Here is a 12,239-nt window from a genome sequence, read left to right on the forward strand (position 1 = left end):
AAACATAATGTAAATGCAAATGGGTTCTTTACCTGATGACCCGCGGTTCTTCTTGCCAACTGTCCGTTAGCCAAAGAGAATTAAATGAAAAGAAGCAGGACAAAAGCAAAGAAAGGGAGCGGGAAGAAAAGGGGGGTGGAAACAGGAGAGATATAATTTAGATTTCAAGTGTTTCCTCTGGGTACAGCAGAAAGACACATTTAGTAAATACACATTTGAAAAAAGCAAAAAGGAAACAAATGCTTTCACAAATCAGCAGCTCGAAGGCGTTTTAGAGTTTAGGAGGCACAAAGCACAAAAGAAGACTCCAACCCTGAGAAAAAAAGGAAGAACAGTGATGAAAAACGAAGAGACAGAAAAGAAGAGAACTGCATGTTATCAAGGAGTCCAGAGGAAGATGAGCTTTTTGTAGTCCATCCATCAAGTGCCAGCTCCCAAATTTGGTCAACCTCATTCACTCCTTGCTTCTCCCCCACTTCTACCTCACCCCTTCACCCTGCCTGTATCAAAAGTCTGAGGCAACACCATAGGAATCAGTGTCATTGACATTCCACGAGCAGAAACCATTCATCTATCTATCTATGTGTGTGTGTGTGTGTGTGTGTGTGTCTGTGTGTATTGAAAGATGTGTCTCAAGACCTAATGTAGATTTTGACAACATCAGCACGGCATCAGCATCAAGAAAATTAGTTCAAACCGTCCGACGGACACAGAGTAAGCAAACAATCCTAAGAGGAAGGAGCTAAAAAATATACAGAAGAAAGGTGAAGGATGAAAGAAACCAATTTCAGATATAAAAACAGTTCTTATATCGTTCTCTTGAAAGTAAAGATGAATCTATTCTGCTCTCAAACCCATTCATCGTCTATGAGTTGCTCTAGAGCGTGTCTGTGCCCCTCCCAGCTGAGCGCAGCGCAAGGTAGCGCTCGCCGTTGTTTCAAATTTCAACTTGGGCGCAGCGCTCCGTGACGTCACATTGTTGCATCTAATAATAGGGAAGATACTAAATATTTAGAGAAAATGTACAAAATCCATTTTGGTCTAGTAATGATCAGGGTCATTCTACACTTTTATGGCCTGCAACTAAAATTCAAAAAAAGGGGTATACAACAGAGGATTCCAAACTTTAAAGCAACGTCAACACACATTTTGGCACAGAGGAAAAGTAGAACACTGTCTTTGTTGTTTGAGCAGAAATTGGAAGTCTTTCCTTTTATAAAAAAAAAATATATATATCTAAAAGCAGGTCAGAACACACACACATATACACACAAAAAATCACGAATTGCTGCTAGCAAACAATCAGAAACACACATGCTCTGGTCCGGGGGGCAAACAACTCAATGTGTGTATTCAAATGATGTGTCATAGTGAGTCATCTTCAGTTTCAAATGGGAGCAGAGAAACAATGGGGACATCCTGGGACAACAGAGAGCATGAGTGTGTGTGTGTGTGTGTGTGTGTGTGTGTGTGTTCAAAGCATCTGACGTGCCCAGAGCTGACATCACTGAACACATTTTCCGCAAACTTTCACTTCCGTTGTTTTTTGTTTTTTTTAACCCTAATCGGTGCCTTGGAGCGTTCGTTGTCTTAATCAATTTGGTTATTGATTTGCATTCCACAGCACATTTAACTACTGTAGTGCGGGTCAATGATGCTTTTCTGATCACGCTGAATAACACTGAATTTATATCAAACAGGCCACGACTCAGTATCACAGCTGATGTTAATGTAATGTGTTTAAAGTACAGTCAGAGGTGATGTAAAAATACGAGTGTGTCCCTGAGTGTCTCAGGCTGGAGTATGATTTGTATTCATGAATTCAGTATTGTGTATTCAGCTGCCTGAAGGACCTACGAACAAGCAGGTCACCATGTCCTCTGTGTGTGTGTGTGTGTGTGTTTGTTTGTGTTGTGTGTGTGTTTATGTGTTTGGGATTAAGTATGGTCTCTGTGCATTGTGTCTGCTGTTCAATACAAAAATTCATACATGCTGGGCCTGTCTTTGTGTAAGTGAAAAGGCTGTTTTGTTATGTCCTCAGTGTGTTACAAGCTGAGACTTGTGCAGGTGCTCACCCTTTGGTCTCCAGCAGTGGGTCACCTATTTACTGCAACAGCCCCCGAACCCCTATTACTCACCCGTCCTTCCATCCTCTCATCTAATAAACATCCCCTGCAGGGCAATCCTTCCATCTACACACAACCAGACACCCCTTTGCCCATGGTGACAATCTCTCTCCCTGCCCCATCCAACCCACATCTGCAACCACTGTCACATTTTCCATTGAGCCTAAAAGAGCTCTTTTTTAGCGACAGGTTCGGGTCTCTTCTTTCCCTCTCTTAGCTGTTCTGAAACCAGAGTTAAACCTAAAAACCCTAACAATTTCAATTTAGCCTTCAAGCTTTCACTTTTCCAGACTGTGTTCTTTTTTTGGTTCTGAATACCACATGGTGAACACACCTTTTTGAAATTCATAAAGCTGCACAAATGTTTCACTCCTAGCTCCACATCTGACACATTTGCAAAGACAAATATAAGGACACCGATTCACACACACACACTCACACATACTGAGTTGTGTCCTGCAAAATAATGTGGTTTGAGTATTGACCTCTGACTTCAGAGAAAAGTCTGCGGAACTCTGATGAAAAAAAAAAAAGGTTGACTATACTCTTCCTCTCTATTATACCAGTGTCTCACTTTGTATTATGAACTGAGCTGAGCTTATGTATCATTCATAAACAGAATTTAAACAGCAGGGTGCAGGTGTACATTTAATATCACACTCCCTATATTCTTCACTTCTCTGTATGGCTAAGTCCTGTCTTTTCAGACTCTCCTTCCCATCATACATGGAGACTCTGGGAAGGTTACATCTTCCTGCTGTCTGCCTGTCTGCACCAAAACACTTGCACCAGTTGACCTTTCCAATTTACCATGTCAATCATACCTCCTCACCCTCCAAACACACACACACACACACACACACACACACACACACACACACACAAACACACACACACACACACACACACACACACACACACACACACACACACACACACACACACACACACACACACACACACACACACACACACACACACACACACACACACACACACACACACACACACACACACACACACACAAACACACAGCTAGTGTTTCAAACCAGTCTTGAGTACACATGCAGGTAAAAGTTGATGTCAATCATCCTGGCATAGAATCTCCCAAATGTCACAGACCTTTGACATTCTCTCTCCCTCTGCTCCCTGTCTGAGAGAGAAAAAAAAGTTGGCTTATTTCTCTTCCATGCTCACATGATTTGCACTTTCATCGTTAGAAGTGAGGTTTTATTACTATCCAAAAAAGAATCTGCACTACAATTTGCACTTGAAATGACTCACCAATTGTTTTTTTTTCAAATCCTGTCACATTAGAAGTCAAATAAAGGAGGACACGAGTTAAAAGATAAATATAAATGTTCCACTGAAATGATAAACAAACATCCGGCCTTTGCAAGTAACAGTAGAAGAACAAGGGAGATGTTAAAAAAAAGAGTGGCATGTCATGAAAAATGGAAAAACAGATGAAGATGTTAAATTCAGACTGTGAGCCTAACGATGGCAAGAACAAAAATGTGTAATTTCCAATACAAAAGGAAAGTGCTGCATGTGCAAGTTGTAGCTCTGACAGAGGAGAACGAGAGAAGAAATATGAAGCCTCTGATCCTGTGGGAGAAATATTAAAAGGCAAGAGAGAAGAAATGAGGGATGAAAGACTTGGGTAGACAGGGGAAAGGTGGGGCTTCAAAAGACACTGATGTGGGGGCAGCTGTATGCCCATAACCTCTGGGTAAAACACCAGACATAGAAAGAACCAGGAGGACTAGAAAGAGGAGATGCATCATTATTAACTCACGCTGTAACTCTGTTCTTTATCCAGACTGCTGCAGAGTCATCCTTTATTTCACACTCTTTTTTCACTGTCTCTAAATACTTGGTTTAATCCCTCTACCTACTATTGCTTCTTTCTGTCCCACAGAGTGGAAGATCTGTGTCGGAGACCCTGAGTGTAAGAACATAAGGCTCATATACAAAGAAGTTGTTGTGAAATTTTTGGGGCGCACTCACACTAGGCAAGGTTGCCTCGCTTAAGCACGATTGCCCCCCCCCCCCTCCCCATTTCCCCGCTGGCCTGCGGGCCCTCGCTGGCCTGCAGTACACTCACACTGCTCCAGGACAAACCGGGCTTGGGCACGGTCACTTCTTGCACATAAGGTCATAAAACAACACATGAAGGCTTTACTAGTTATGAAGCATGCATAGTATACAAGAAAGACAGACTCGGGGGGGGGGGGGGGGGGGGAACATCTGAGAAAAACAGAGAACATAACTTCTAATTTACTGACTGTGGCTTATTTTGAGTCATTTTTGTTAGATATTGCAATAACACTCCATGATTTCTCAATAATGAAGGCGGTCCACATTGTATACCTGTGTTTGTTCTCATGCATGAACTGTTCCGTGCCGAAGCACACCTCTTCCAAGCGTGCCAGGGCCAAGGAGGTGCACAGTGCTTGAGCACGGATCGGAGCTCTCACACTAGTCAAACAAACTGGACTTTAGGAGTGAGGCGTGCTTAGGGACGGTACGGATGCTTAGCTTGAGTGTGCCCTAAGTGCCTTCTTTAGAAACAAGTATTAATCTAGCAAAGCGTGCACTGCTTCCTGTGCAACGTCTGCAACAGAAACAGTCCCACTTTTACTACACACGAGCGAGTGGAGGGATGAGGCATGGAGGAATGTGTCAGATCAGTGGAGGGCAACATGCCCTGACATTTCTTCAGGCACTTCCTTAAAGGTTTAGACATTCTCTCTCACATGCTCAGTCTTCAGAACGGAGTAAAAATAGTGATACTGTATTAAGAATTTATTGATCCCCTCTGGGAAACTCCTTTGAAAAAAAAACAAAAACATGCAAGACTTTCACCACATTATCACCGTGTATTCTTTAGGGCTGTATCAACATCAATGCTGAATCCAGATACTTAACACACAAATATGGTAGAGATGCTACTGAAACAAAGTCAGGCCAACAAATTGGACCGACAATGAAAGTGTGAGGCCTTGCCATTACGTCTATTAAATGTAGATTAAAATGTCTCAGTTCCCAGGACAACCACTAATATTGCTTGTTTTGTCAGACCAACTGTCCAAAAGCTCCAAAACAGTAAATTGTAAATGGAGTTGTACTAAATAGTGTTTTCATGGTCTTCTGACCACTAAAAGTACTTTTACACTACATGTCACTTTAAACCATCCACACACTGATGACAGAGGCTGTCCAATACTCATCGGTACTATCCCATTCACCATCATTCACATGCCACTTTGGGGTTCAGTGTCTTGCCCAAGGAGCCTTCGACATGCGACTATAGGAGCTGTAGATTCAATCCCCAACCATCTGGTTGAGAGCTGGCCGACTCTACCACTGAGCCACAGCCGACCCGTCAATTTCAACAAATCCCTGCCTCATTTATGATATAGAAAATCTATATCATTTTGTGATTACCCCCCAAAGCGTTCTGCAGCATATCACCAGCAAATATTTTCTGTTTATATGAATGTGAGACTCATCGTATTCAGGTATCTTTTAAATTGAAAGTTTACTAATTACTTGCAAAACCACATTTAATTAACCTGCATGCTAATTTATTTATCGGTTTCTTTGCCACAGCAAAAAAAAAGGTAGCCCCTTATTCTGACAAAAAAATCTTCATCTCCATGTGGGCTCACTCAGATTGAATGAGTATGCCACGTCTTTACATCTTTGTATACGTGTATATAAAGCGATCACTCATTGGGGCAACAACCGTTGGGGTTTGTGTCTGATTAATGGCTTAATTGATGAAGTGGCTCAGAGATCGATTGCTCAGGCCTGGCTATAACAGATTCATTAAAACAGTGATAGATCAGTGAGATCTGGCTGCAGCTGTTCCGCCTGGCTCCGGACAGCATGGCCTGGTAATGGACATCATCAGTCTGTCTGTGCTGTGGATCACAATATGTGTGTGTGTGTGTGTGTGTGTGTGTGTGTGTGTGTGTGTGTGTGTGTGTGTGTGTGTGTGTGTGTGTGTGTGTGTGTGTGTGTGTGTGTGTGTGTGTGTGTGTGTGTGTGTGTGTGTGTGTGTGTAGTAGGGCATGTGAAGGCTTCACACATCTCCTCTTTTCTTCAATCACGCCAAAAAAAAAAAAAACAGACAGGGGGGAGGAGTGAGTGTCAGGGAGGTAAGTAGGGAATGAGGAGGAAGGAGGAGAAGGGCGGAAACTATTTTTGGATTAAAGGCCCTGTTGATGTATTCCTGTTTCAGCATCCCCTCTCAATCCTCAGCTTTTTACATCCTGCCTCTCTTTCCACATATCCATCCCTTCCCTCCTCAAAGCCTAACCAATTTTGCACTTGCAGATCACTCTCTGTCCTCACCCTCCCTCTCCTTTGTTAATGTTATCTCTCCTGCTTTCACTAATTCTTTGCGAGTACTTTGTTCACCCCTGAAACCCTGATAAAAAACTTTGCCTAACATCCTCACTGATAGCACAGGGGACAAGAGGACAAACACACACAAACTCTTGTGTAAGGCAGTGTGAGTGAATTTGTAAATGGGTGTGCAACGGGGCTGTATTCTAGCGAGGCTTTAACTAATGAAGACTGTGCAGTAAATAACACCGCCCACTCAGTCTTTCAGGAACCATGGTGTCAGTTCAGGAGCTAATGAATGTGGGCTGAAGAATAACTGTGATAAGAGTGTTTGTTTATGTGAATGTGTGTGATTATTGGTGTGAAGCTGTGAAACAGTACTGGCTTTATACATTTCTACATTTCATGTTAGCTTCACCTGCTCTTGTTTCTTTTGGCTTGAAAATGAAGGTTGACAGTTCATTTTGGACCCATGACACCTGAGCAAACCACCATCTGCTGATGAGAATCATAACATACGGCTAAAACCTCTGAAAAGTCCAACACAGCCAGCGGAAGGCAGTTCAACCAACATGAGTCAGAAGAAGGAAGAAGTTATTCCTTGCTTGCTTACTGTTGCCAAGTGCTTTACTCACTCTTGATCAGTGTTGAGTCTCTGTAAATAATATAACAAAGACTAAGGTCTAGGCCTGCTCTTTTTATTTTAATTGTCTTGAGATGTCTTTTTTTTAACGATTTGTCGTTATACAAATAGCTTGTTCAACAGGTTGAAAAAAATAGAGTCCGATTTTTTTATTTGATATGTTAACCACTGATGGTCAAGAATGAACAGATTGTTTTTATGTATCATTCCTAACAGGATATTACGGGCTGTTTCCTTGATTGTTGTTGCATAAAATGAGAGATTTTGCAGCAGCTTTTAAAAAAAGATGCAATTAAAGTTGAAATGTTTTACTTATTATGTCATACATTACATAGTCACTGTTATCAGCTTGGACAAAATAGTTCCAATAAAGCCTGATCACTCTGTCGATTCATGTCAAGGAACAACGAATGGTCACATTAAGATGAGGATTGAGTCTATTGTGATACATTCACTGTATAAAGTGTCTTAAAAAATTGCAAAACTGATATATTCTCTGTTTTTTGTAAACTCATATGGAAAATGGTCTTTATTCCAAGTCTTCAAATATAGAAAATCATACGTATAAGTATAAATGACAACTAACAAGTAATTAGTTCTCAGAGATAAGAACTTGAATTGGATTTCAGTCTGCCTCACTATGATCCAGAACTCTTCCATCCACAATGTCTAAAAAACATAATTCTATTGCGGCTTGGTGTGATGTCCTGCTGTTACACATGATTTATTAGTTTCCTAACTAGAGCCAACAGAAAAAAGAGACCTCAATTTTCTCACCGAGGGCATTGGGGCAATAAACCGGAGGGTCAGGGAAAATTGAGAATGCCCTCTGCTGAAGAAAAAAAGAGCAGCTGGTCACACCTAACCCATGTTTATATGATTCAAATGAAATGATTGTATCGTTTGGAAATACGTTAATATTGGAGGTTGTCAAATATGTAAGTTTGGGTTAAACTACTTCTACTTCCAGAGCCACCAAAAAAATTAAACAGTTTCTCAGTTTTGACAGAAAATTTTAAACATATTACCTTTCACACACACATGACAAATCAAGCAAACCATTGAGACAAGCAACTCTCTGTTCACCTCCTTACCTCTTTCATTGAACACATTTCCCCTTCTTCAGGACCACATCATCTTTCCTCCTATTTACTCATCTTTTACCTTTCTTCTGTTCCGTAAATCCAATCTCTTCTCTGCCACCCTGTCTCATCATTCACCAGCTCTTCCCCCTTTTCAATCTCTTCTTTTCTCTTCCACTTCTATTGCTTCAAATTAACATCTGCTGACTGACTGGCTCCTCCAATAACCTGTTACAGCCAGCAGGGAGCACGAACATGCAGAGCCAATCTGTGTGTTCACATGCACACTAATATTTCATTTATATTCGGGATACTCTGAAAGCTGTTTATAAAAGCCTGAGTATATCCAGTATGTGCTGATACAAGCTGGCATATGAACTGTGTATCCCGTTGTGTTGCTCAGTTTGGAGTCTGAAAGCCTTGTGCATATTCACACAGTGATAACTATCAAAATAAAGCAGCACTTCTGAACACAGTGGGAAGACTGTAATATGTCTGTTGCCATGAACTACGCATGAAGCATGAGGCCTCAGCTGGGAGAGAAAAAGCTCCTATTCTGAATACAAATGTTGATGCACACTTACTCAGTGATTCACTCACACAGTCTTGGTTTGCAGGGTGTGTAGCGGGTGGTGAAAAGGGACATCTGTGTGATTGGCAGGATCATTAAAACCCTAAGCACCACGCTACTTATCTGCACACTTGACACCTCATCCAGTGTTCTGTTGTTTTTCCCCGTGTGTGCTGGTGCATTTGATCTCCTTAAGGCAGATGAGATGGTATCCTTTCCCAAGTATTCATATGTAGATGTGTGGATAAGTCAGCATTGATGGTACATCAACTATTTTTCAGCCTATATGCTATATAATAGCAAGGCTGTTCTGCATACTAATTATTCTGTCTGCTTCATTCCCTTCTTGCTGCAAGACATACTTGATGCAGACACAAAAACACAGAGTGCACCATCGTAGCAATGATCATCTAAAATCATATCATATAAGATTCACCACTATTAAATCAGGTAACCATAATGGCCCTAATTAAATGGATGCTGTTGGCAGGTTTCACATTTATAGATTTGATCTGAAGTATCAACATTCAATCATCTGTTGGCCAAGCTGAAATAACTATGGGCTGTTACAAAAAAAACAAGCACAATTCCTCAATGCTCAACAATGATCTCAATTTGGAAGTGGTTATGATGATACATTCAGCCTTACAGACGGGCTGAATTGGATATTTCAGCTCAAGTCTTATCTGTTGTAAAGCCCTGGAAGGACACTCAATTTTAATAGGATAATCTTTTTTTTTTTTTTAAATGGTTTTCACAGGTTTTACCAGGTCCATGTGTTATGAGCATGACGAGATAACTGTTGATTATTTGTCTCACTCTGTCCTGCCAGCCGTCTGGTGAAATGTCCTTAAAAAATGTGGTGTGAGCCCGTGTGTGAACACAGCAGGTAATATTCAGGAAATGATTTTGATGATGATATTGATATCGCACAACCCGTGGACTCTTTGTACGTGTGAAGCTTTGACAGCAATGCATTAACCCCCTGAGGCTTGAATACAGGTGGCAGCTTGTAGTTAACAATGTTGACATTATCCTTTGTAACATAAAAACTTCGGGAGCTTCTCCAGCTTCTGTTCTCTGGCCTTTTTAGCTCCTCTGCGTCTGTTAGTTCATTAATTCTTCAACACTTGTTTCATCCAGCGTCTGTGACTTTTAGTCTCTTCTCTCTCACAGGACACCTTTCTGACTGGCTTCTCTTTCGTTGCCTTTGTTGTCCATTGACTTTTTAACTTGTGAATGGAAGAATATTTGCAGACTGTTTAGAGTGGGTGTCAGTACAGGGGAAAAAGTCATCTGTCAAATCAGGATACACGGGTATCTGTCTTAATCCATTTCATCACATTGTAAACACGCCTGCAATTACATCCATAACTAGGTGGAACAAGCAGAGCATGCACACGCAGGGACACACAGTTGGCTTGTAATAGTGACACAGGCCATGAAGTCAGCTTCCTGTCCATCCTCCTGTCACTGCGTCTCTCTCTCTATCAGCACACTGGGGGTTTTAATTACAGAACCACGGAAGAGCCTCATTACACTGAGCGAGAAAGAGAGCAAGGACCAGAGATAGACACAAAAGAGAGAAGAGACAGAAGAAATAGATAGAGACGGGAGACATGAATCAACAGAGACGACTGATCTCTCTGCAACTAAAATATTGAATATAATCATCCCAGACACAAGCAGTTGTAGCAAGAATTAATCAAAGCACTGATTCATTAGCCAAGCCTGTTTAGGAAAAAACACTGAGTATTAGGGGCTCTTTGTATGATCGTGTGTGTTTGTATGTTCCACATCTGTAGACTTTAAATATTAAGACTGGATACGAAAAAGCATAATTGCAAGGTCAGACCTTTCTTAGCCTTGTAGGCATGAGGCTGCAGATAATTTAAAAAATACTACAAAACTGCAAAATAGTAATATAACTTATCCTTCAAGGTGAGCACGCAATTAAATGCATCAGGGATTCTGTTAAGTGACCTTCTGGATGATTATCTGCATAACTTGTCTGTGGATGGATTCAATATAAGCCTCTTACACAATCTCTACTTCAAGAGGATCATAATAGTTTCTTTACATCATGTGTTTAAAAATGTGTGACTTTTAAGATTGGGGGAAAAAAAGACTGATCAGGCTTTTAATCCCTTCTAGTCAAGGAACAACTGACAAAACCGCACACCTTCCCTTGTTTCTGTTCGTTAAACAACCAAAGCAGCGAAACTACTGTAGAGTCACAGATGGTCACCAAAATGAGAGCTGGAGTGCAGAAACTTGTAAGTTATTTTGGAAGTACTGAACACACTGCAGTGTCTCAAACCCATGTGGTGCTCTTGTCTTCAAAATCAGTTTTCAAAAACAATCTGTTGAAACAGTTTTTTAGCAAAGCTGCTGTAAAAAGCTGAAAGCATCAAAAATAACTGGACGTTTCATTGCTTTGAAACTCTTCTGCGCAGCTGAAGAATAACGTACAGAGTGAGGTATGTAAACTATATGAAGAATACAGCATTGTTTGCATCTTCAGCCTATGTATTGCAAATAAAAAAACTCAAAGGATACTGATTTTACAAAGATGTCACAAAGAGAAAAGCAAGCGACCCACCTTCCCCCTATCCTTGACATAGTTTAGTTAATAATAATTCAAAGAAACATGTGGACGCTTTGTCTGTCTGCTGATCCACTTATATGGCAATCAACAACAACAAGATAATCCAAAAAGTGTTACCAATTGGTCCAAAAGTTTTAAGAGTTTCAGTTCCATCCTGGGGAATAAAATGCAGAGACAATTAAAGTAGCTCTCTCCTCTGTGAGAAAAAATCAATCAGCTCCAGCGTGTCACCCACAAGTACTAATGAAGTCGTCACCAATAGGTGCAGCAAGAGGCCTACTTGTAATTTGTTGAGACCTGTGTGTCTCTCCCTTCTGTTTCTTTGAGTGTAATGTAATTAGTCAACTTTCAACACACACAACTTTGGAAATGAAAACATTATAATAACAATAAGCTATCTTCACATAGTCATATATATATATATATATATATATATATATATATACAGTATGTATGTATGTACTTTTGTTCTGAGATCTGCAGCGTTTATCGCAGTTTAGCACTCGCAAAGAAAGACATTACATGCAGGCTGTGGCCCGGCTTGCTAAAAGGAGGAAAGTTTAACAACATCTGACTAGAACTGTGAAATCTGTGAGCTTTTTTTTTTATCTAGCTGTTAAATGAAAAATATTGACAGCTGCTCCCAAACAACAGCCACACATTCAGCCGGTTGTTAATTAGATGCAGTCATTTGAGAGGCAGAGTGGTAGAGAAAAGATTTAGTATCACTGTTCAGTGCCTACACCTGTGCTTGCATTAGGAGGGCGGCAAGTTGCTATACTGCAGCCAATTTGGCTCTGGTTTTGTCTTTCAGGGTCACCAGGCAAAAAGTCTGAGGGAAAACCATTATTCC

The 12,239-nt window shown here is 40.8% G+C and overlaps 1 protein-coding gene across 3 annotated transcripts in view; it reads right to left on the minus strand.

Annotated features, from left to right (window-relative positions):
• LOC109988283 (protein sidekick-1) overlaps nt 1–12,239 on the minus strand; it is a 194,673-nt gene that overhangs the window by 81,495 nt on the left and 100,939 nt on the right. For 2 of the 3 annotated variants that reach the window (XM_065956112.1, XM_065956106.1), the window contains exon 6: nt 33–59. The exons of the other annotated variant lie outside the window; for it this stretch is intronic. In XM_065956112.1, the coding sequence (XP_065812184.1) occupies nt 33–59 (27 nt within the window). The remainder of the gene's footprint in view (nt 1–32; nt 60–12,239) is intronic. 3 annotated transcript variants of the gene reach the window in all.

The sequence above is a fragment of the Labrus bergylta genome, chromosome 1 (assembly GCF_963930695.1).
Source record: "Labrus bergylta chromosome 1, fLabBer1.1, whole genome shotgun sequence".
NCBI classification, from domain to species: Eukaryota; Metazoa; Chordata; class Actinopteri; order Labriformes; family Labridae; genus Labrus; species Labrus bergylta.